Below are 26,846 nucleotides of genomic sequence, written 5' to 3'. Positions count from 1 at the left end.
CACATACACACACACACACACACACACACACACACACACACACACACACACACACACACAGAGCAATCCCTTGACATTCACCATGGTTAGGGATACAGGAACCCTGTGAATGTGAAAAATCATGGATATTTTTGATAATTCTGATCATATTTATTTAACACACAAAAAAATCCCAGGGCACCCTTAAAAAGTTGTAATTCCTACATGATATTAGTATGTTGCACAGCATATGGAGTCTTGGAAGTCTTAGGTATAGTTATAGTAATTTTTTCATGTATTTTCTTCTTCTTTGAAAAGGACAAGGTAGGGGCAGCTAGGTGGCACAGTGGATAGAGCACTGGCCCTGAAGTCATGAGGTCCTGAGTTCAAATCTGGCCTCAGACCAAACACTTGACACTTACTAGCTGTGTGACTCTGGGTGAGTCACTTAACCCTAATTGCCTAAAAGCAAAAAAAAAAAAAAAAAGAAAAAAAAAGAAAAGACAAGGTACAGCCATCACTGATGGAGAAAATCACATGATTGAATCTGGATGGTAGAGAGACAAAGAGATATTTCCAAAGAGAGTAAGTAACCCACAGTTCTGCAGTGCATTGATATTTTTAAGAAAATTTAACTCTTCATAATAAATGCATGTATTTTAATGTAGATTTATTGTAGTAAATGATAAAATAGATGAGTAATATACAGTATCTATGCATTTATAACTTGTTACTTTTTTTAGTTTTTTTTTTTAGTGTGCTGCACATTTCCAAAAATTCACATTTATTTATCGTGGCCAGTCCATTAATAACTGGGAATTTGAAATTCTAGAATGTTGAGCATGTATACACACACACACACACACACACACACACACACACACAGTTTATATATACACAGTATATACAGATATACACATACATATTTACATACATACGCACACATATATATGCTTAGATAAACATATACTATATACACTCATACACACACACACACCTAGGTGGAGCAGTGGGTAGAGGACTGGGCCTGGAATCAGGAAAACCCAAATTCAAATCCAGCCTTATACATTTACTGATTATGTGACCTTGTGCAATTCACTGAACCCTGTTTGCCTCAATTTCCTCATATATAAAAAGATCTGGAGACGGAAATGGCAAACCATTCTACTATCTTTGCCAAGAAAACCCCTAATGGGATGATAAAGAGTCAGATACTACAGAATGATAATAAAAATATACATACATACATACATACATACATACATACATACATACATACGTACACACACACATATATGCACACATACACACACACACACACACACTCACACATACTATGGTTGGTTGGTTGCTGTCCTTTGTTCTAGAAGAGGACCAAAATGACATCTCTATGCTGGACAAGTTACAGTGTGTCTGACTATGCCTGATCAGACCCATACGAGCTCAGAATGCTCTACCACAGGCTGGCCGCAGATAGTTCATGTGAACGTTTGGGGTGGATTTTCCATCTTTGTGTATCTCACATTTCTTTTGAGCTGCTTCAGTTTGGCTTTGCTCATAAAATGTAGCACCTTCTTTGATGAGGGTACACCACACAGGGTGGTGGTTTTTTGCCAGCATCTCCTATGGCACACAATCAATTCCAAAGTTCTTTAGAGTGACCTTGAGAGTGCCTTTGTATCGCTTCTTCTGACCACCATGTGAGAGCCTTCCTTGTATGAGTTCTCTAAAGATTCTAAGGACTAAAATAGCTTTTAGGCAAGTGTTTGTTTGGCATTCGAACACCATGGCCAGCTCATTGGAGTTGCATTCTCTGCAGTGGAGTTTGAATGCTTGGCCCTTTAGCTAGAGAAAGAACCTCCATGTCTGGTACCTTATCTTGCCAGGTGATCTTCAGAATCTTCCTAAGACAATCCAAATGCAGGTGATTCAGTTTGCTGGCATGGCTCTGGTATATTGCCCAGGTTTCATAGGCATACAACAATGAGGTCAGTACAATAGCTCTGTAGAGTTTGGTAGTTAGTTTAACACCTCATCTCTTACATACTTTCCTTCAGGCCTCCCAAATATTGAGCTAGCTCTGGCAATGTATGGGTCAACCTCACCATCAATGTGTACATCCCTGGAAAGTATACTGCAAAGGTAAGTGAACTTATCCACAGTATTCAGAACTTCTCCATTTGCTGGTGGTTCCATGTATGGATGAAGTGGTGCTGGCTGATGGAGCACCTGTGTTCTTTTGGTATTAATTGTGAGGCCAAAATTAGTACAAGCAGCAGAGAAATGATCCATATTTTGTTGCATCTCAGTTTCAGAGGTGACATTGAGAGCACAATCATCTGGGAACAAAGGAATCATGTACCAACTCTCTCTTTAGTTTAGTCCTGGCTTGTAGCCTTTTGAAGTTAAATAATTTACCGTCAGTGTGGTACCTGACCTTGTTGCCAAGTTTGTTCTCATTGAAGACATCTGACAACATTGCTGGGAACATTATGCTAAAAAGCCTGGGAGCAAACACACAGCCTTGTTTCCCTCCAGCAGTGACAGGGAAAGCATGACAGCATTGTTCATTATACAGAAACATGCATACACACACACACATACATATACATATACACCCATATGTAAAAGTGTGTATATATGTATATATACATTTATGTATGTATATCAGAAACAGGACCCAGCCTTCCTGACTCTGAGTCAAGCTTTTTTTCTTCCTATACCAGAGTGCTATGCTACTCAGATGCATTATAGCACTCAATATTTCTATTCTGACTTATTTGTGTACATGTCTTATCTCCCCAACCAGACGTTAAGCTTCTTCCATATAGTAGATAACTCATTCCTTTTATTTTCTTCATCATCTAGAAAAACACTTTGACTATGGGCTTCTTATAAATGTTTGTGGAATGAGTTAAGGAATGAATTCACATATAGAAAGTAAAATGTAAGCTTGCACCCTTCATTACAATAGATGACAGTCAATTCTGTCCATTCCTGTTGGTTCCTTTAGCTGGTGCTTCATATGTCCCTGGCCTTAACTAGCTGGTTCCTTTAATGTTCAGCTTTGCTTTGCGAAAGATTGGAAGACTGGAGGACAAATTTACCCTATTGGCCACTAGAAGGAGCTGTACTTCTTTTGAAATTCAGAGTTCTCTGAAGGGACTTTGGGAAAGATGGTGTTAAGAAGGAAGTCTGACGCTTGAAGCACAGTTACAGGCATGCCTAGAACACTGGAGACATTTTGCACCACTGCTCTTTGATCTTCTTGTTCCACCCCCATTAACTTCTGCAAGACCAGTGTAGCATTTAATGAACAATATCAAGTAGGAGAATTATTTTTAAGCTAAATTCTAATAAGTAGCTTTAAGGTAAGTGACTGTGTGTACATGATTACTATGTATTTTACTGTCCTCAATGTGCCAGCTTTGTCCTAAAAATTATGACAACCTAGCATCATGGAAGTTTAGAGCTAGGAAGTGATCATCTAATTCAACTTAGTCAATCATTAAGCTTTTATTAAACTGCTGCTATGTACCAGGCATAGCGAGAAATACTGCAGATACAAATGCAAAAACAGAGTCTCTGCCCTAAAGTAGTTCCCATTCTAAATGGGAGATAAGTGCAATTAACTGCATACGAAGTTTCTCTCTCTGTCTCTCTGTCTCTGTCTCCTTCTCTCTCTCTCTCTCTCTCTCTCTCTCTCTCTCTCTCTCTCTCTCTCTCTCTCCCCCCTCTTTTTCTCTCTCCCTCTGTCCCTCTCTCTCTGTCTTTTTGTCTCTGTATCCCTGTATATCTATATGTCTGTTTGTCTATCTATCTATCCATCTATATCTATCTTGTCAACTTATCTATCTAAATCTATCTTGCATGTCTACCCATCTGTATCCGTCTGTCTGTCAATCTAGGAACCTAGCTATCTATCATCTGTTTCTTATTCATCTATCAGCTATAATATGATTGGAAGGTAATCTTAGATGATGATGATGATCATGATGCCCTTGACAATAAGAGGGAAGTTCAGAAGAGAAGGAAGTTTTAAAATAAAGATAATTGTGTTTTTGACATGGTGTTTGATATACCTATAGACCATACAATTTGAGAAATACAAAAGGCAGTTGGTATGAGATTGGAGCTCAGGAGAGAGACCAGGGCCAGATACAGGTATCTGGGCATTGTCTCCATAGAGGAGATAATTGAGCTGAAGGGAACTGATGAGATGCCAATCAAGTAGCATAGAGGGAGAAGAAAAGAGGGCACCTACAGTTAGTTATTGGAAACAACCTATACTAAGAGACTGTGCTAGATCAGTCAGACAGGCAGCAGAAGAAAAAGAGAGAACAATGTCTTAAAATCCTATAGATAAAAGAATATTTTGGAGACAAAGGTGACTGATAGTGTCAAAGGTCGCAGAGAGGTTAAGGAGGATGAGAATTGAGAAAAGGCCATTAGGTTTGCCAATTCAGAAATAACTGGCAATACCAGAGGGAATAATTTTAGATGAATCATGTCTCACAGATGAGGGAACTTGTAGGCTAAAGGGGGAAAGTGGCTTGCTCAAAATGTCACTGCCACTTAATGGCAATGCCAAGGTTAGAACCCAGATTTTTATTCCCAATCCAATTTTTTTTCTTCTAAAAAATTAAATTTTTTTGCTCTGAACTTAAACATAAAAAAATTATAAATTTTCTGTGTGCACAACAGAACACAAAAAGATAATTGTAACTGAAACTGTGAAATTCCAGTTCATACCAGTTGACATATGTGTATGTGTATATGTATACATGTAATGTTGTTCTGCAGAACAAGCCCCCAAACCTGAAATAATTTTAGAAAGAAATTTATTAAGTCATTGGTAGAGAGAAAAAGCCAGAAATAAGGGGTGGCTTTCTCCTTCCCCCAACATCAGGTTGACCCCCATATGAACCATCTGACAAGGGTATTACATATACATCACATGAAGTGAACCCAAAACAAGGATTCTTTGGGTGGATCCAGGACCTGGAAGAAATTCCTTGTAGCCATCTCTGGCATTCATATACAGTTACCAAGGTGAGGTGACTTTGGGGGTACACTCACATAAGGTTAGATTTAAATGGAATAATAATTTTTCCAAATGATACAATAATGCATTCTTTTCACAGTGAATGCACATATATATGTATATGAGTATGTATATATATATATGTATACACATATATATACACACATACACCATGTATATATAATATCTATCTATATATCTATCTATGTGTCTATCTAGCTACCTATCTATCTTCCACATGTTACTTCCTAAATTTCCCTGCTTCTCCACTCTTCCTTCTGAAACACCGGACTCAGCGCTTTTTGTCTGTATTGCCAAACCCAATGATCAGGGGAAACACAATGAAAGCGAAGGACATAATGACCACTTACTTGGGATAGTCCTGCCATAGACTTGGAACCCAAATTATTCTACTTGCCCCTTATTGCTCAGAGTTGAGAGGCCCTTGCCTCTCAATTGTTTTTGCTCTGTGCTTGCAAATTTGATTTTACTCCCTTTCATTCAAACTGTTTGTACAGGATGGGTGGGAGTAGGGGGAGGTGTAGCTTACTTAGAAATTTGTAAGAAGCTGCCCTCTTTGCCCTCTTCAGGACAATCACCCTGCTGGCCTGGGAGGCTGGGCTGCGTTCAGCTGTCTGTGAGAGTCTCACCCTACACAACTGACTTGGGGAATAATTTAGTGACAGTTTCTCACTTTACTGACTACTGAGAGGTCAAGATGTGCCAGTTATCATTCATGGAAGGGGAAGAAAATTAAAAAAGGAAGAGAAGGTGTGAACTCATAAAAGGAGTATGTTGGGGAGGGGCAGATTTTTGGTTTGAAGGAGGCTAGAAGATGAGCAGCTGAGCCAGAGGTGACTGTGGGGGGAAGAAGGGGTATGTGAGTAGTGATGGGAGAGTTCAACAAAACTAATAAGGCATTCTGAGGCTTAGCTCAGATGGCCAGGGAGGAGAGACTGGCACAAAAGCATCCAGGCAAGTCAAAGTACTGCCAAAAGGTGTTCTGTCCCTGGAGACAAAGCCAGAACAGAGCAAGAAACAAACACTAGGTGACTTTACCCCACTGGCCACTAGGAGGCTCTGCGGTTCCACTGAAAATGCAGAAGGGACTGGGTGTGTCTCCCAGGGGAGATAGTGTGAAGTGGGACAGGGGTATTAGGTATGGGTGGGGAAAGAATTTTAAAAAAAAGCATCTAGCAGTAAAGACTTAATCATATTTTAGGAACTCAGGTATGAGGGAAATAAATATAAGCAATACAAAGGACAAGCACCTACTACTAAAGGAAGCTGGCAGAGGACAGCTAATGACTCTTTGTGGGAGATACAGTAAGTAGTGGGAAAGAGGAGGAGCTAGGTCATGATAAAACTAGTACAGATAGAGTTGAGTCCTGTTTGCCTTTGGAGTCCAGAGGATTCTGAGAAAGAGCAAAGAGATGAGCTTTGGGTAGTGAAGAAACAGATGTGTATCTGGTTCTGGAGTGTAATTCTGTCAACTTGTCCCTGCAAGAAGCCTTCAACTTCAGTCATGGATGACAAGGATGTCCATGGAATCTACGTAAAGTGAGTGGGGAGATGGTAAGGGAAGGTCTGATTGGCCTAAAATGGTATCTATAATGAGCTAGTAAACAGTATCAGATAACACATTTAGTTCAGGAAATTTTGTAAATCTCAAGTAGGAAAGCTGAACAAGGATGGCGGGAAGATAAAATGGAAGGGTCATATCGAACCATGCCTGCATATATGTGTTCGATGATGCAGGCAGATAGAGTAACCTCATTAAATATTCAGGAATGGGACTCTTCTCACACAACTTAGTTCAAATTTGGATTCCTTTAATACTCAACTAAAATCTCACTTTCTACAGGAAGATTTTCCCAATCTCTTTTGGTTATAGTGACTTCCCTCTCTTAATCATTTCCTATTCATCTAGTATATAGCTTGTTTCTATATCTGTGTGCTTGTTATCTCTCTTTTTCGATTGTGAGCTCCTTGAGGACAAGGATTGTCTTTTGCCTCTTTTTGTATCCCCAGTGATTATTACAATGTCTGGCAGATGATAGACACTTAATTTTATTGATTGATTAACCAGTCAGTCAGCAATCAATTACGTACTATGGAGACCAGTTTCGCTCCATGCTGCTCTATAAAAGGCAATGAAGAAAACGACACAAAAAAAGGAGTGACAGCTAGTAAATTCCCAAGTATTACTTAGGTGGTTGGGGTTGGAGGAGGGTAGACTAAGACACCAGTGACATCACAGGTAGATACCACCCAATACAGACAAGAGATTCCCAGTGCCCCAGCCTTCACACATGAAATGCCTCATGACCAACCACATTCCACACAGGAATGCCCCAATTGCAGCTCTGATCCCACCATGGGCTGCAGTCTTTTCTGCTGTGCGGTTGTTTGTCTCCTCAGAGTGGGTGAGTCTGGGCCAGTGAGAGAAAATCTCTGACCTCTAGGACCCAGTTTGAAAGCTTTTCTTCATGGTTTACTGTTAATCACCTAACTTCTGTCTCTTTCCATCACAGATTTCACAGATGAGAAAATTACCCAAACCCCCAAGTATCTGGTTACAGTGGCCAGGCAGCCTGTGGTACTGAGATGTGAGCAGGATCAGGAAGAAGACAATATGTATTGGTACCAACAGGAAATGGGGCAAGAACCAAAGTTAATCTTCTACTCTTACAACAAGTATGAAACATGGAGAAATAGCACTCCTGATAACTTCCATGGCAGTTGACCCGATATTTCTCTCTGTTACCTTACCATCACGTCCCCAGGTTTGGGGGACTCAGACGCATATCTCTGTGCAAGTGGAAGTGACACAGCACTGCAGACTCACTTCTTCTTTTGGCATAAACTTGTATCTCTAATAATCAATGGCTAATCTCAGGAGACTTGTATGTGTCAACCCATCTCCAGGGCAGGTTTGTGGCTACACCAGCTCCATCTGAGTGGGAGAGGGAGAGGAAGATTGGCTTTAACCCTTGAAGAACTGGAATGAGCATACTAGCTAGGACTAAAGTGGGCTCTCTGTTGAGCCACTGAAAAATATTGGGTAAAGTACTGAGGTCAGGGAGTTCTGTGGGTCTGAACAGGACAGGCAGAAATGACTGATAGAAATACTAAATGAGAGGGTGGATAATTCAGGAAAATTCAGAGGTCAAAGAGATGACAACTGAATGGGATGAGAGTTTTACCGAAGTGATGGTGCTAAAGAACTGAAGCAATCCAGTGGCTTTTGGAAGACAGGAGTGCAAGAGGCTGGACAGGGTTCTACTTTCAGTATTTTTTTTTCTTTTTAAGAAAGCCAGAGGAGAATAAAGAACACTAGATCTTTAGGTGGCCAAAGGAATCTGCTGATGATTATGAAATCATGGGCAAGAAAGGAAAGACCCTGGGGACACCAGGTACCCCCTAGTGTCTCCCTGCCCCTTCCAGCTTCCTTTTATGTGTTGTCTTCTCCCATTAGATTGTAAGATCCTTGAGAGCAGGAACAGTCTTTCTTTTTCTTATTTGTGTCTTCAGCACTTAGAGCAGTTCCTGGCATGTAGTAAACACTTAATGAATGTTTATTGAATTGAATTGATAGGGTCTTGTTCGGATTTTTTTTTTCCAGGATGGGGAGACTTAGAAGTGGTCCATTGAATTTCAACATACTCTTCATTCTAGATTTCCTGTTTTTCTCAAACACATGGCTCTCTTCTGCCTCCTATGCTAATACTTCCAACAACATGCAATTGTCTGATCCCACTGCTTAAAGCTGAAACCTTTCATACTGACTCCCTGTCTCTGAACCCTTACAAAGGTCCTCTCACCCATTCCCATCCCACACATGTGCTTCCTGTGATATCATCATCTTTCTGCTACTGCTTCTTTATACTGCTCTTTGTGGCATACTACATTTTTTATTTTGTTATATTTTGTGGGCAAACTGCCCTATATCTTAGTCCAATTTCTCTTATTTTCTTTCTACCTTCACTTCCTTACCTTAACTGAAATTTGGCTCTATGATGACGACAACACATCTCTTTGGCTATTCCTTTGGAAGTTTTACCTTCTCCGTCTCCCCTTGACTCTGTGAAAAAAGACAGGAAGTGGGCCTATTTATGATACTCTAACGTAAGTTCTGGATTCTCTCCCTGGTCCTCCTCACTTGAATCTTAGGTTCTTTCTCTGTATATTCTTTTAAAATGCCTAAAGCTCTTCCTTGCTCCCTCCTGCCATTGACCCTATCATCCTAGATTTTATCTTCCTAGATGACTTTAACACCAGAATCATATTATTTCTCTACAGCCTGTCTCCTACCATCGTCCTCACTGGCTCCAACTTTGTCATTGGTAACTGACTTGATGACTTAATCTCATTGCTCCTTGGGTTGCTTATTTTGCTGACTTTATAGACCTTTGTCTCTACTCCACCTTAGGTGTGCTTCAAGAAGATCCTATACTGGGCTATGTTACAGGACACTGCTTCATTTTCAGTGTTTCAACTCTCTCCCCTCACCACCCTGTCTAAACATAGCACCCTTACTTTCCAGCTTTCCTTCAACCCTATCACTCACTAAACAAGTTCTTTATTGCTACTGAGACTTTTAAGTGATGAACCTTTTGCAATTTGTTCCATCTATGAAACTCCTTCTAGCTTGTTTTCAATCCTTGTCCATTGTGGATTCCAAGGTGAGTTATTAATGGTGCCTTGGCCAACACTTTGACTCCATCACCCATCTTATTCATCATCGTAATACAGACTGACAACATTAATAACAGTACAGGTACATAGCATGTGTTTAGTAATTATTTGTTGAATAATAATAATGCATACTTTAAAAAACTAGACCTATGATTTCATTGATGCAGGGAGATACTGGTGGGGACTTTCTTAAACTATGCAAATTGCAACTTATGGTATTGAGAGAGTTGCCTGGAAGAAGTGAAGTGATTTTTTGCAGAGTCAGCCTACACACATACACACACACACACACACACACACACACACACACACAACACACACACACAGAGCAATCCCTTGACATTCACCATGGTTAGGGATACAGGAACCCTGTGAATGTGAAAATCATGGATATTTTTGATAATTCTGATCATATTTATTTAACACACAAAAAAAATCCCAGGGCACCCTTAAAAAGTTGTAATTCCTACATGATATTAGTATGTTGCACAGCATATGGAGTCTTGGAAGTCTTAGGTATAGTTATAGTAATTTTTTCATGTATTTTCTTCTTCTTTGAAAAGGACAAGGTAGGGGCAGCTAGGTGGCACAGTGGATAGAGCACTGGCCCTGAAGTCATGAGGTCCTGAGTTCAAATCTGGCCTCAGACCAAACACTTGACACTTACTAGCTGTGTGACTCTGGGTGAGTCACTTAACCCTAATTGCCTAAAAGCAAAAAAAAAAAAAAAAGAAAAAAAAAAAGAAAAGACAAGGTACAGCCATCACTGATGGAGAAAATCACATGATTGAATCTGGATGGTAGAGAGACAAAGAGATATTTCCAAAGAGAGTAAGTAACCCACAGTTCTGCAGTGCATTGATATTTTTAAGAAAATTTAACTCTTCATAATAAATGCATGTATTTTAATGTAGATTTATTGTAGTAAATGATAAAATAGATGAGTAATATACAGTATCTATGCATTTATAACTTGTTACTTTTTTTAGTTTTTTTTTTTAGTGTGCTGCACATTTCCAAAAATTCACATTTATTTATCATGGCCAGTCCATTAATAACTGGGAATTTGAAATTCTAGAATGTTGAGCATGTATACACACACACACACACACACACACACAGTTTATATATACACAGTATATACAGATATACACATACATATTTACATACATACGCACACATATATATGCTTAGATAAACATATACTATATACACTCATACACACACACACATCTAGGTGGAGCAGTGGGTAGAGGACTGGGCCTGGAATCAGGAAAACCCAAATTCAAATCCAGCCTTATACATTTACTGATTATGTGACCTTGTGCAATTCACTGAACCCTGTTTGCCTCAATTTCCTCATATATAAAAAGATCTGGAGACGGAAATGGCAAACCATTCTACTATCTTTGCCAAGAAAACCCCTAATGGGATGATAAAGAGTCAGATACTACAGAATGATAATAAAAATATACATACATACATACATACATACATACATACATACATACGTACACACACACATATATGCACACATACACACACACACACACACTCACACATACTATGGTTGGTTGGTTGCTGTCCTTTGTTCTAGAAGAGGACCAAAATGACATCTCTATGCTGGACAAGTTACAGTGTGTCTGACTATGCCTGATCAGACCCATACGAGCTCAGAATGCTCTACCACAGGCTGGCCGCAGATAGTTCATGTGAACGTTTGGGGTGGATTTTCCATCTTTGTGTATCTCACATTTCTTTTGAGCTGCTTCAGTTTGGCTTTGCTCATAAAATGTAGCACCTTCTTTGATGAGGGTACACCACACAGGGTGGTGGTTTTTTGCCAGCATCTCCTATGGCACACAATCAATTCCAAAGTTCTTTAGAGTGACCTTGAGAGTGCCTTTGTATCGCTTCTTCTGACCACCATGTGAGAGCCTTCCTTGTATGAGTTCTCTAAAGATTCTAAGGACTAAAATAGCTTTTAGGCAAGTGTTTGTTTGGCATTCGAACACCATGGCCAGCTCATTGGAGTTGCATTCTCTGCAGTGGAGTTTGAATGCTTGGCCCTTTAGCTAGAGAAAGAACCTCCATGTCTGGTACCTTATCTTGCCAGGTGATCTTCAGAATCTTCCTAAGACAATCCAAATGCAGGTGATTCAGTTTGCTGGCATGGCTCTGGTATATTGCCCAGGTTTCATAGGCATACAACAATGAGGTCAGTACAATAGCTCTGTAGAGTTTGGTAGTTAGTTTAACACCTCATCTCTTACATACTTTCCTTCAGGCCTCCCAAATATTGAGCTAGCTCTGGCAATGTATGGGTCAACCTCACCATCAATGTGTACATCCCTGGAAAGTATACTGCAAAGGTAAGTGAACTTATCCACAGTATTCAGAACTTCTCCATTTGCTGGTGGTTCCATGTATGGATGAAGTGGTGCTGGCTGATGGAGCACCTGTGTTCTTTTGGTATTAATTGTGAGGCCAAAATTAGTACAAGCAGCAGAGAAATGATCCATATTTGTTGCATCTCAGTTTCAGAGGTGACATTGAGAGCACAATCATCTGGGAACAAAGGAATCATGTACCAACTCTCTCTTTAGTTTAGTCCTGGCTTGTAGCCTTTTGAAGTTAAATAATTTACCGTCAGTGTGGTACCTGACCTTGTTGCCAAGTTTGTTCTCATTGAAGACATCTGACAACATTGCTGGGAACATTATGCTAAAAAGCCTGGGAGCAAACACACAGCCTTGTTTCCCTCAGCAGTGACAGGGAAGCATGACAGCATTGTTCATTATACAGAAACATGCATACACACACACATACATATACATATACACCCATATGTAAAAGTGTGTATATATGTATATATACATTTATGTATGTATATCAGAAACAGGACCCAGCCTTCCTGACTCTGAGTCAAGCTTTTTTTTCTTCCTATACCAGAGTGCTATGCTACTCAGATGCATTATAGCACTCAATATTTCTATTCTGACTTATTTGTGTACATGTCTTATCTCCCCAACCAGACGTTAAGCTTCTTCCATATAGTAGATAACTCATCCTTTTATTTTCTTCATCATCTAGAAAAACACTTGACTATGGGCTTCTTATAAATGTTTGTGGAATGAGTTAAGGAATGAATTCACATATAGAAAGTAAAATGTAAGCTTGCACCCTTCATTACAATAGATGACAGTCAATTCTGTCCATTCCTGTTGGTTCCTTTAGCTGGTGCTTCATATGTCCCTGGCCCTTAACTAGCTGGTTCCTTTAATGTTCAGCTTTGCTTTGCGAAAGATTGGAAGACTGGAGGACAAATTTACCCTATTGGCCACTAGAAGGAGCTGTACTTCTTTTGAAATTCAGAGTTCTCTGAAGGGACTTTGGGAAAGATGGTGTTAAGAAGGAAGTCTGACGCTTGAAGCACAGTTACAGGCATGCCTAGAACACTGGAGACATTTTGCACCACTGCTCTTTGATCTTCTTGTTCCACCCCATTAACTTCTGCAAGACCAGTGTAGCATTTAATGAACAATATCAAGTAGGAGAATTATTTTTAAGCTAAATTCTAATAAGTAGCTTTAAGGTAAGTGACTGTGTGTACATGATTACTATGTATTTTACTGTCCTCAATGTGCCAGCTTTGTCCTAAAAATTATGACAACCTAGCATCATGGAAGTTTAGAGCTAGGAAGTGATCATCTAATTCAACTTAGTCAATCATTAAGCTTTTATTAAACTGCTGCTATGTACCAGGCATAGCGAGAAATACTGCAGATACAAATGCAAAAACAGAGTCTCTGCCCTAAAGTAGTTCCCATTCTAAATGGGAGATAAGTGCAATTAACTGCATACGAAGTTTCTCTCTCTGTCTCTCTGTCTCTGTCTCCTTCTCTCTCTCTCTCTCTCTCTCTCTCTCTCTCTCTCTCTCTCTCTCTCTCCCCCCCTCTTTTTCTCTCTCCCTCTGTCCCTCTCTCTCTGTCTTTTTGTCTCTGTATCCCTGTATATCTATATGTCTGTTTGTCTATCTATCTATCCATCTATATCTATCTTGTCAACTTATCTATCTAAATCTATCTTGCATGTCTACCCATCTGTATCCGTCTGTCTGTCAATCTAGGAACCTAGCTATCTATCATCTGTTTCTTATTCATCTATCAGCTATAATATGATTGGAAGGTAATCTTAGATGATGATGATGATCATGATGCCCTTGACAATAAGAGGGAAGTTCAGAAGAGAAGGAAGTTTTAAAATAAAGATAATTGTGTTTTTGACATGGTGTTTGATATACCTATAGACCATACAATTTGAGAAATACAAAAGGCAGTTGGTATGAGATTGGAGCTCAGGAGAGAGACCAGGGCCAGATACAGGTATCTGGGCATTGTCTCCATAGAGGAGATAATTGAGCTGAAGGGAACTGATGAGATGCCAATCAAGTAGCATAGAGGGAGAAGAAAAGAGGGCACCTACAGTTAGTTATTGGAAACAACCTATACTAAGAGACTGTGCTAGATCAGTCAGACAGGCAGCAGAAGAAAAGAGAGAACAATGTCTTAAAATCCTATAGATAAAAGAATATTTTGGAGACAAAGGTGACTGATAGTGTCAAAGGTCGCAGAGAGGTTAAGGAGGATGAGAATTGAGAAAAGGCCATTAGGTTTGCCAATTCAGAAATAACTGGCAATACCAGAGGGAATAATTTTAGATGAATCATGTCTCACAGATGAGGGAACTTGTAGGCTAAAGGGGGAAAGTGGCTTGCTCAAAATGTCACTGCCACTTAATGGCAATGCCAAGGTTAGAACCCAGATGTTTTTATTCCCAATCCAATTTTTTTTCTTCTAAAAAATTAAATTTTTTTGCTCTGAACTTAAACATAAAAAAATTATAAATTTTCTGTGTGCACAACAGAACACAAAAAGATAATTGTAACTGAAACTGTGAAATTCCAGTTCATACCAGTTGACATATGTGTATGTGTATATGTATACATGTAATGTTGTTCTGCAGAACAAGCCCCCAAACCTGAAATAATTTTAGAAAGAAATTTATTAAGTCATTGGTAGAGAGAAAAAGCCAGAAATAAGGGGTGGCTTTCTCCTTCCCCCAACATCAGGTTGACCCCCATATGAACCATCTGACAAGGGTATTACATATACATCACATGAAGTGAACCCAAAACAAGGATTCTTTGGGTGGATCCAGGACCTGGAAGAAATTCCTTGTAGCCATCTCTGGCATTCATATACAGTTACCAAGGTGAGGTGACTTTGGGGGTACACTCACATAAGGTTAGATTTAAATGGAATAATAATTTTTCCAAATGATACAATAATGCATTCTTTTCACAGTGAATGCACATATATATGTATATGAGTATGTATATATATATATGTATACACATATATATACACACATACACCATGTATATATAATATCTATCTATATATCTATCTATGTGTCTATCTAGCTACCTATCTATCTTCCACATGTTACTTCCTAAATTTCCCTGCTTGTCCACTCTTCCTTCTGAAACACCAGACTCAGCGCTTTTTGTCTGTATTGCCAAACCCAATGATCAGGGGAAACACAATGAAAGCGAAGGACATAATGACCACTTACTTGGGATAGTCCTGCCATAGACTTGGAACCCAAATTATTCTACTTGCCCCTTATTGCTCAGAGTTGAGAGGCCCTTGCCTCTCAATTGTTTTTGCTCTGTGCTTGCAAATTTGATTTTACTCCCTTTCATTCAAACTGTTTGTACAGGATGGGTGGGAGTAGGGGGAGGTGTAGCTTACTTAGAAATTTGTAAGAAGCTGCCCTCTTTGCCCTCTTCAGGACAATCACCCTGCTGGCCTGGGAGGCTGGGCTGCGTTCAGCTGTCTGTGAGAGTCTCACCCTACACAACTGACTTGGGGAATAATTTAGTGACAGTTTCTCACTTTACTGACTACTGAGAGGTCAAGATGTGCCAGTTATCATTCATGGAAGGGGAAGAAAATTAAAAAAGGAAGAGAAGGTGTGAACTCATAAAAGGAGTATGTTGGGGAGGGGCAGATTTTTGGTTTGAAGGAGGCTAGAAGATGAGCAGCTGAGCCAGAGGTGACTGTGGGGGAAGAAGGGGTATGTGAGTAGTGATGGGAGAGTTCAACAAAACTAATAAGGCATTCTGAGGCTTAGCTCAGATGGCCAGGGAGGAGAGACTGGCACAAAAGCATCCAGGCAAGTCAAAGTACTGCCAAAAGGTGTTCTGTCCCTGGAGACAAAGCCAGAACAGAGCAAGAAACAAACACTAGGTGACTTTACCCCACTGGCCACTAGGAGGCTCTGCGGTTCCACTGAAAATGCAGAAGGGACTGGGTGTGTCTCCCAGGGGAGATAGTGTGAAGTGGGACAGGGGTATTAGGTATGGGTGGGGAAAGAATTTAAAAAAAAAGCATCTAGCAGTAAAGACTTAATCATATTTTAGGAACTCAGGTATGAGGGAAATAAATATAAGCAATACAAAGGACAAGCACCTACTACTAAAGGAAGCTGGCAGAGGACAGCTAATGACTCTTTGTGGGAGATACAGTAAGTAGTGGGAAAGAGGAGGAGCTAGGTCATGATAAAACTAGTACAGATAGAGTTGAGTCCTGTTTGCCTTTGGAGTCCAGAGGATTCTGAGAAAGAGCAAAGAGATGCACTTTGGATAGTGAAGGGGAAAACATGTCTATCTGGATCTGGGGCAGGGTAACCCTTGTGACTTGTCCCTGCAGGAAGCCTTAAACTTCAGTCATGGATGACAAAGATGTTCATGGAATCTGTGTATGATCTTGAGTGACAGGGGAGATGATAAAGGAAGGTCTGATTGGCCACATTCTAAATGGGACTAAAATGGGATCTACGATGAGCTACTAAACAATACTAGATAAAGACTGAGTTCAGGAAATTCTGTAAGTCTTGTGTAGGAAAGATGAACAAGGATGGTGGGAAGATGAAATGGAAGGGTCGTATCAAACCAAGCATGCATATCTGTGTTTGATTGCTGCAGGCAGATGGAGCCACCTCATCAGATAGTCAGAAATGGAGTGCTTCTCACAGTGAACACAACTCAGTGCAAATATGGATTCCTTTAATTCCCAACTAAAATCACATCTTTCACAGGAAGATTTCCCCAATACCTCTTGGTTATAATGACTTCCTCTTCTTAGTTATTTCCTACTCATCTTGTATATAGCTTTTTGTATATCTCTTTGTATATTGACTCTCCCTTTTGACTGTGAGCTCCTTGAGGACAGGGATTGTCTTTTGCCTCTTTTTGTATCCACAGTGATCATTAAGTGCCTGACATAATAGACACTTAATAAATGTTTGTTGATTGATTAACCAGTCAATCAACAATCATTTAATTAAGCTGCTATATGTACCAGGTGCTGTAAAGACCTGTTTAGCTCCATGCTGCCCTATAAAAGGCTAGGTAGAGAATAATATAAGTAAGAGGAGTGACAGCTAGTGCATTTCCAAGTATTGCTTAGGTAGGTGGGGTTGGGGGAGGGGAGACTAACAAGGCCAGTGACATCATAGGCAGATACCACGCAATATAGACAAGAGCTTCCCAATGCTACAGGCTTCACCCATGAAATGTCAATTGACCAACCATAGCCCAGACAGGTACGCCCCAACTGCAGCTCTGATCCCGTCATGGGCTCCAATCTTTTCCGCTGTGTGATTGTTTGTCTCCTCAGAGTAGTTGAGTCTGGTCCAATGAAAGAAAATCCCTGACCTTCACTTGTCAGGACTCAGTTTGAAAGTTTTTCCTCATGGTTTACTATTAATCTCCTAGCTTTGGTCTCCTTTCATCTTAGGTTTCACAGACAGCAAAGTTACTCACACCCGCAAATATCTGGTTACAGTGTCCAGGCAGCCTGTGGTACTGAGATGTGAGCAGGATCAGGACTAAGACAGTATGTATTGGTATGGACAGGAAATGGAGCAAGAACCAGAGATAATCTTCTTCTTCTACAAGCAGTATACAACATGAAGAAACAATACTCCTGATAACTTCCATGCTAGTCGACCAAGTAATTCCCTCTGTTACCTTAACATCCCATCCTCAGGTTTGGGGGACTCAGCCACATATCTCTGTGCCTGTAGCAATGCCACAGCGCTGCAGACTCACCTCTTCTCTTGTGCACAAATCTTTTGTATCTCTAACAAGCTATGGCTACTCTCAGGGACCTTGAATGTGGCTTTTTTAAGGAGCTCAGCCAATCTCCAGGGCAGCTTTGTGGCTGCACCTGCTTTATTAGGGCAGTAGGGGGAAAGAAGGAAGGGGAGGAAGATCGGCATCAACCTTTAAAGAACTGGCGTGAGCATACTAAAGTGGGCTCTCTGTTGTCAACTGAACAATGTTGGGTAAAGTACCGAGGTCAGGGAGTTCTGGGGGCCTGAGTAGGAGAGGCAGAAACAACTGATGGAAATATTAAATGAGAGGGTGAATCACTGTATGGAGACTTCAGGAAAATTCAGAGGTCAAAGAGAGGATAATTGAATAGGATGACAGGATTAGAGAAGTATTGGTGCTGAAGAACTGAAGCAATCCCACTGCTTAAAGCTCAATCCTTTCATGCTGACTCCCTCTCTCTGAACCTTACAAAGGTCCTCTCACCCATTCCCATCCCACACATGTGCTTCCTGTGATATCTTCATCTTTCTGCTACTGCTTCTTTCTACCGCTCTTTGTGGCATACTACATTTTTGGTTTTGTTATATTCTGTGGCCAAACTGCCCTGCATCTTAGTCCAACTTCTCTTATTTTCTTTGTACCTTCACTTCCTTGCTTTAATTGAAATTTGGCTCTATGATGAAGACAACACATCTTCTCTTCGGTTTTTCCTTTGGAAGTTTTACCTTCTCCCTCTCCTCTTGACTATGAAAAAGGACAGAGAGTGGGCCTCTTTATGATACTCTAATAGAAATTCTGTATTCTCTCCCTGGTACTCATCATTTGAATCCTAGGCTCTTTCTCTGTATCTTCTCTTAAAATGACTAAAGCTCTTCATTGTCCCCTCCTGCCATTAACCCTGGTTTTATCTTTCCAGATGACTTTAACAGATTCATACTCTTTCTCTATAGCCTGTCTCCCACCATCATCCTCATTGGCTCCAACTTTGTTGTTGGTCATTTGTCATCTGATGACCCAATCTCATTGCTCCTTGGGTTGCTTATTTTGTTTACTTTACAGACCTTTGTCTCTACTCCACCTCAGGTGTGCTTCAAGAAGATCCTGTACTGGCCTATGTTACTGTTACAGGGCACTGCTTCATTTTCAGTGTTTCAGCTCTCTCCTCTCACCACCCTATCTGATCATAGCACCCTTACTTAGCTGGAAAGCTTCCCTTCAAACCTCAACACTCACTAAACCAGTTCTTAATTGCTACTGAGGCTTTTAAGAGCTGAACCTTTTGCAATTTGCTCCATCTACTAAACTCCTTCTAGCTTGTTTTCAATCCTTGGCTGTTGTGGATTCCAAGGTGAATCATTAATGATGCTCAGGCCAGCAATTAGACTCCACCCTATCTGACTTTTCAGCATAATACACACACACACACACACACACACACACACACACAATATATATATATATAACAGTACATCACACACAGCATGTACTTTATAAATATTTATTGAATAATAATAATGCATGCTTTAATGTAGGGATAGACTAGTGGAGACTTTCTTCACCACTGCAGATTACAATTTATAGTATTGAGAGAGTTTCCTGGAAGCACAAGAGATGAAATGATTTTTCCCAGGGTCAGCCTATGCTCACACACACACACACACACACACACACACACACACACACACACACCACAGTTGTCCCTTGTCATTCACTGTGGTTAGGGGTATAAGACCCCTGCAAAGGTGAAAAACCATGAATAACTCTAGGATCCACCAAACCTCCGTTTTTAATAATTCTGATATACTTGACATAGAAAACAAATAAAACAAACACTGCACCAATAAAAAGTTTCAGTTTCTACACGAGATAGCATCTTACACATAGAGTCTTCAAAGTATCCGGTGTAGCTGCAGCAATTTCTTCATGGCTTTTCTTTTATAAAAGCACAAGATACAACCATCACTGATGGAGAAATTCACATGACTGGGTCTGGATGGTAGAGAGACAAAAAGTTGGTGTCCCCAAAGAGAGTACTTGGTTTATAATTCTTTAGTGCACTGAAACTTTTGACAAAATTTAACTATTTATAACAAATTTATGTATAGATACTCATGGTAATAAAAGATGAAATATATTAATAATAAACAGCATTTATTCATTTATAGCTTATTTAATTTTCATTTTAGTTTCCTTTTGTATGCTGAAAATGTCAAAAAAATTCCCATTTAATTATCTTTGACCAACTCATGAATAACCAAAACCTGGAATGTGAAACCTGGGTATATTAAGGGATGACTGTGTCTGTGTGTGTCTGTGTGCCCACCCACTACTGAAGGAAGCTAGAAGATTCTTTGTTAAAGATAAAGTGAATGGTGGGTTGGAGAACGACCTAAATGGTGATAAAACTAGTACAGATAGAGATAGTTGAGTCCCATTTGCCTGTAGAGTCCACAGGATTCTGAAAAAGAGCAAGAAGATGAACTTTGGGTAGTGAAGGAGAAAACAGATGTCCATCTGGGGAATAACCCTGGTAACTTGTCCTTGAAAACAGCCTTAAACTTCAGTCATGGATGACAAGGATGTCCATGGAATCTATGTAGAATCTTGAGTGAATGGGGAGATGATAAGGGAAGGTCTGATCGGCCACATTCTAGAGGGCACTAAAATGATATCTATGATGAGCTACTAAACAATACTAGATAAAGTATTGGGTTCAGGAAATTCTGTAAGTCTTGTGTAGGAAAGATGAACAAGGATGGTGGGAAGATGAAATGGAAGATCATATCAAACCATGTGGGCATATCTGTGTTTGTCATGGTGCAGACAGATGGAGTGACCTTATTAGATATTCAGGAATGGAGCCCTTCTCACACTGAAGACAACTCAGTCCAAATTTGAATTCCTTTAATTCTCAGGTAAAATCTCATTTTTTTACAAGAAGATTTTCCTAATTCCTTTTGGTTATAATGACTACCCTTTCTTAATTATTCCTATCCATTGTGTATATAGCTTGTTTATTTATATTTGTTTGCATGCTGTCTTTCCCTTTAGATTGTGAGTTCCTTAAGGGCAGGGATTGTCTTTTGTCTCTTTTTGAATCCCCAGTGATTATTACTAAGTGCCTGGCACATAGTAGGTACTTAATAAATGTCAATTGACTGATTAACTAGTCAGTCAATGAACAAACATTTAATTAAGCTCTTACTATGTACCAGGTGCTGTAAAGACCTGTTTAGCTCCATGCTGCCCTATAAAAGGCCAGGTAGAGAATAATACAAGTAAGAGGAGTGACAGCTAGTGCATTTCCAAGTATTGCTTAGCTAGGTGGGGTTGGGGGAGGGGAGACTAACAAGGCCAGTGACATTATAGGTAGATACCACGCAATATAGACAAGAGCTTCCCAATGCTACAGGCTTCACCCATGAAATGTCAATTGACCAACCATAGCCCAGACAGGTACGCCCCAACTGCAGCTCTGATCCCGTCATGGGCTCTAATCTTTTCCGCTGTGTGATTGTTTGTCTCCTCAGAGTAATTGAGTCTGGTCCAATGAGAGAAAATCCCTGACCTTCACGTGCTAGGACCCACTTTGAAAGATTTTCCTTATGGTTTAATGTTAATCTCCTTCCTTCTGTCTCCTTCTATCACAGATTTCACAGACAAAAAAAAGTTACCCAAACTCCCAAATATTTGGTTGCAGTGGCCAGGCAGCCTATGATACTAAGATGTGAGCAGGATTAGGAAGAAGACAATATGTATTGGTACCAACAGGAAATGGGGCAAGAACCAAAGTTAATGTTATTCCATCATAACAAGTATATGGCATTGATAAACAACACTCCTGACAACTTCTGTGGCAGTAGACCAAGTAATTCCTCTGTTACCTTGACATCACATCTGTAGGTTTGGGGACTCAGCTACATATATCTGTGTCCGTGGCAGTGTAACATGGCACTGTGGAATTACGTATTCTCTTGGCACAAACCTTATGCATCCCCAACAACCAACTTTTACTCTTAGGGACCTTTTATGTAGCTTTTAAGAAGTTCAACCTATCTGCAGGGCAGATTTGTGGCTGCAGCTGCTAGAGTGGGAGAAAGAGAGAGAGAGAGAGAGAGAGAAAGAGAGAGAGAGAGAGAGAGAGAGAGAGAGAGAGAGAGAGAGAGAGAGAGAGAGAGAGAGAGAATAGACATTAATCCCATAAACCCTTAATGAATTGGCATGAGCAAGGATCGACACATAGTAGCTACTCAATACATGATTATTCCCTCCCTGCAAAGAAGAGTTTTTTTCCTAAGGATGTAGAAGACATGGTCTCATTTGTAGGCAGCAAGGACAAAACCAGTAGATGGGAAAGACTGAGGTTAGAGAGAGAAAGAGGTGGGGGAAGATTGAGGAGGCAATTTTGTGTAGTAGATGGAAGGGGATAACATCATGTTCCTGCTCAACTATTAGAGCCTGAGTTTATAGTTTTTAACCAGTTTAGAGTTTAGAGTGCCAATTCTATTTCACTTCTGAGAAATAGCACCAGCCATTTCCAAGGGAGTCCCCAGTCTCCACAAATGGATTCTTAATCAATTTGAATCGATTACTATAGCATGGATGTATTAGACACAGATTTCTTCAGATCTTAAGAAACAATTGAACTGTCAATACAAGTTTCAAAGCTTTTGCAGCAGAATGTTTTCAGAATATGTTCTCTGCTTTGAATGAAGGCAAACATCTCTCTCTTTGGTCAGGGCAACTTTCATTTATGATGCTCCTGAGCCAGAGGACTTTCATGTTTTTGTTTTTTAAACTCCATTCTGTGCATTTGAATTCTTACCAAGGACAGCTTAAGTTTCATTGTTGTTGTTTAACTTTCAGTTGTATAGCATTTTCTGATCCTTCCTTTTCCCCATTTTTATTGGGCCTGCATTGTGATAAAGGAAATTTCCAATGAGAAAACTTTCTGCCGATTCAAATTAGCACCTGACATGCATTTCATAGTTGTAGCAGATTGTTTGGGGACACTAAAAGATGAAATACCTTGTGAAGGGCCGGACGAGTAGCATGTGTCAGAGGCTAGATGTGAACCCAAGGCTTCCTGACTCCCAAGACTGCCTCCCTAGCCACTAAACACCTGGCCTTTCTTTTCCCCCCTGTAGCCAAGAAAATGTGTTTTGTTTTTGGCTTTCCCTGCCAGCCTCCGCTTATCTTGAGTTTTAGTGACATTACTCTGTACAAGGTCCAAAGATTTCCCCATTGCTTTAAAGTAGATTATTTCTTCAGGAAGCTTCAGTCTTCGTAAATTATTAAGAAAAGAGGTATGGAACCTCTCCTCACTCCTTTGCCCAAGGGTGTGTTTTTGGGGAGTGGTGGGGTAAAACATTGTATAATGTCACATTTTTGCATGTGTTTTGCGTGTTCAGTTTTACTGATTTTTTTCCCTTCTTTTTTTATTTTTGTTTTCAAAAGAAAATTCTTTGTTATAAGAAGGCTCTCTGGGAGCAGGAAGGAAGAGAATATGGAGGGAAATTTAGCTGTCAATAGATATCCACAATAGGCTTTGCATATTGTCCTGAGTATTTGTACAAAGAAGCTAAGTGGCGCAGTGGATAGAGTATCAAGCCTGGGGTCAGGAAGATCATTTTCCTGAGTTCAAATCTAGCCTCAGACACTTTCTAGCTTTGTGACCCTGGGCAAGTCACTTAACCATGTTTGCCTCAGTTTCCTCATCTGTAAAATGATCTGGACAGAGAAATGGCAAACCATTGGGGACACTAAACTAGTGTTTTTGTTAAGAAGACACCAAATAGGCTCATGAAGAGTGGGACACAACTAAACAACAACAACAAATTTGTATAAAAATGAAATGAGTCATCCGGATAAAAAGTCAGCCATGAAACAAATCTATGTTCAAAGATCTAAAACTAGATGGGACCTCAGAAGGATGGAAGGAAACATGTATTCATTAAGTGCTCACTAGTGCCAGGCACCTTCAAATACAAGCAAAAGAAAACTTGCCCCTGACCTCCAAGAGCTTATGTTCTAATGGTAAAAGACAAGATACGAAAGGAAGCTAAGAAGGTGGGAGGGAGGAGGGATGGTTTATCTAGAAGCCAGGAACAGGACTCAAAGAACAAGGAAGACTACACAAATCCCTCCACAAAATGAAGGCTTAAGAAGGAACCTATTGGAGGCTTTATTAAATAGACTGCAGATTTCACTCAATCCAACGCCTCATTTTACAGATGAGGAAGCTAAAGCCTAGGAAAACTAAGTGACTTGTCCAAGGCCATTTAGAGAGAAAACATCAAGGGTTTGAACCCATGTCCTCTGATCCCAGGGGCAGTACTCTATATGGTACGATACTCTCTCTGACTTGTTTGCTGAGTGTGTCCATTAAATGCAACCACATACATCCATGGTTGATTGAGGGGACTGCTCCCATTCATATCTTGAATGTTTCACCCTTGCTCTGAGTAGTAAGCAAATCCCTCCCTGTGTACTGAGGTGGAGAAAGACAAGCCACACCTAACGTGCAGAAGGAACTCAAGAGTCCTCAGTCCCACAGGCGCTCTACCCTAACAAACCAGAAACCTGGCCTTCAGAGATGTCTCACTCCTGCCCTGATGCCATCGTGGAAACCAGACTTCTCAGCTGTGTGGCCATTTGCCTCTTGGGAGCAGGTAAGTGCTCAGCCCAGAAGAAGGGATCAGGCCTGAGTTTTGGACCTTCCTCTTTTGGCTGCAATGTCAGATTCCCTCTTGCACTCAGCCTCCTAGCTTCTCTTTCTCCCCTCACAGGTTTGACAGATGGCATCGTTCTCCAGACCCCAAGATACTTGGTCACAGACACAGGACAAGCAGTGGCACTGAGGTGTGACCAGGACAAGAATTATGATTATATGTACTGGTACCAACAGAAACCAGGACAAGAGCCAAAGCAACTTCTCTACTACTTTAAGTTGTCAGATATGAAAAAAGAAGAGGGTATCTCTTATAACTTCCAAGCCAACCGGACAAACATTAACCTCTGTTACCTTAGTATCAGTTCCCTGAGTTTGGGCGATTCAGCTATATACCTCTGTGCTATCAGCATGCACAGTGCTATAGAGTCACCTCCTTTTTGGGCTTAAACTCCACTCTTAATCCATGCCCAACAACTCAGTCTTGTAAGGAGCCTTATCTATGCTGCTTGGATAGGAAGTTGGTTTGTGGTTACAGTAGCCTTCTTTGTAGAAAGAAGTTGTGCATTAACCCCTAAAAGCATGGGTGAGTCATTCAGAGCATATTTAATAGAGGACCAGGCATTGATCCAAAAGTGACTATTGGTGAGGTCAGTTTAAGCTTTGGTATCCATGAGTATAGTGATCGAGAATTGCTGGAGGTCTGAGCCGGGCAGCTAGGTGGTGCAATGGATAGAGTGTCAGGCCTGGAGTCAGGAAAACTCATCTCCCTGAGTTCAAATCTGGCCCCAGGCACTTATTAGCTCTGTGACCCTGGGCAAATGACTTAACTTTTTGCCCCAGTGTTCTCATTTGTAAAATGAGCTGGAGAAGGAAATGGCAAACCACTCAGTATCTTTGTCAAAAACACAAAACAAAACAAACAAACAAAAAACACAACACAAATGAGATTAGGAAGAGTTGGACATGACTGAAAAATGACTGAACAAGTTGGGTAGACAGTAAAGATCGGGTAAAAGTGCTAAGGGATGGTCAGAATATGATATCCAATCAAGCAAAACAGGAGGGCAGAGCTTGTTAATCTCAGAACTACAGAACATCAGAGACAAAAGAGCCCTATCAGATCGTAAAATCATAGATTTAGAGCTGTGTAGGACCTTAAGTCATCCACCTATTGACAACAGTTCCATTTACAAATATGAATACAAATGTGAAGCCCCAAAAGATACTACAATGTCTAAGATCACAAATAAGCTATTTAGTGGCATGACTATGGTGAGGACCTACATGTTCCTATTTCCAATGCAGAGGAAACTTTCCATTCAACCCATTTGGAAAAAAGAGTTAAAAAGATGAGTGGGGCAGGGACTGAAGATGAGGGAAGCAAAGTTGTAGTTTATCTCTGCAAAGAAAGCCAGGGAAGAGAAGTGCATGCCTTAGAGGAAGAACATGGAGGAAAATGTTTCTCAGTTAAGCCATTTCAGGCAACTGTAGGAAGAGCCCTCTCCCTTTTGTACAATGCTCTGTATACAAGGTTGTAAGGAATATGGAGAAGGGAAAGGCAAGGAAATAATGGTCAGGAAAGGAAGACTGGTATGGAGATGGAGAGGCTGGTTGGGACCAAATTTGAGAGCAGATAACTGCCAGTTATGGAGTTTAAAGCTTATTCTCCTAGGCACTGGAAAGCTACTAAAATATTTATTAGCATAGAAATGGGGAGGGGTATGCCTCCAGGAAAGGAACATTTCAGACAGGATGAGAAGAAATCAAGCCTATAATATCAGTCTATTTCCCTACCAAACGCAAGTACCAGTAAGAGTCCTTATAATTTGTGTTTTAACTGGTAAAAGATCTCTCCTCCATTTTCCTGTGAGAATCAGAGCATCTAAACAGACATGGCAGTCTGTAGGAAATGTCATGTCACAGAGAGACACAACCAATCACAGACTAGGAAGCCTCAGATAGTAGCTATACTCCAGAGACTGGCAGATGCTTCACTCCTTTCTTGTCACTACTATGGATACCATACTCTTCTGGTGTATGGCCATTTGTCTCCTGGGGGTAGGTGAGTCTTGGGCACAACCGGGAAATTCTTGTCTTGGACTTGCCAAACTTGGCTTCAAGGTGAAGTCTACAACTTACTCCTTACTCCACAGATGCTGGAGTCTTCCAGACCCCAAGAAGCCTGGTCACAGAGAGGAAAAAAAATGTGGTGCTGAAATGTGACCCAATCAAAGGACATAATTATGTTTACTGGTATCAACAGCTCC

The 26,846-nt window shown here is 40.4% G+C and overlaps 1 gene segment (V, D, J or C); it reads left to right on the top strand.

The window, feature by feature from the left end:
• Nucleotides 1-24,026: 24,026 nt before the first annotated feature.
• LOC110216301 (T cell receptor beta variable 9-like) lies at nt 24,027-26,826 on the top strand. The segment is given in 2 exon segments: nt 24,027-24,577; nt 24,695-26,826. Coding segments are annotated over 2 exon segments (408 nt in total).
• The last annotated feature ends 20 nt before the right edge of the window (nt 26,827-26,846 follow it).

This window comes from Phascolarctos cinereus, unplaced genomic scaffold (genome assembly GCF_003287225.1).
Source record: "Phascolarctos cinereus isolate Bilbo 61053 unplaced genomic scaffold, phaCin_HiC Scaffold_1;HRSCAF=81, whole genome shotgun sequence".
Classification (NCBI taxonomy): domain Eukaryota; kingdom Metazoa; phylum Chordata; class Mammalia; order Diprotodontia; family Phascolarctidae; genus Phascolarctos; species Phascolarctos cinereus.
The sequence above is the reverse complement of the archived record's forward strand: the minus strand, read 5'-3'. Positions and strand labels throughout refer to the sequence as shown.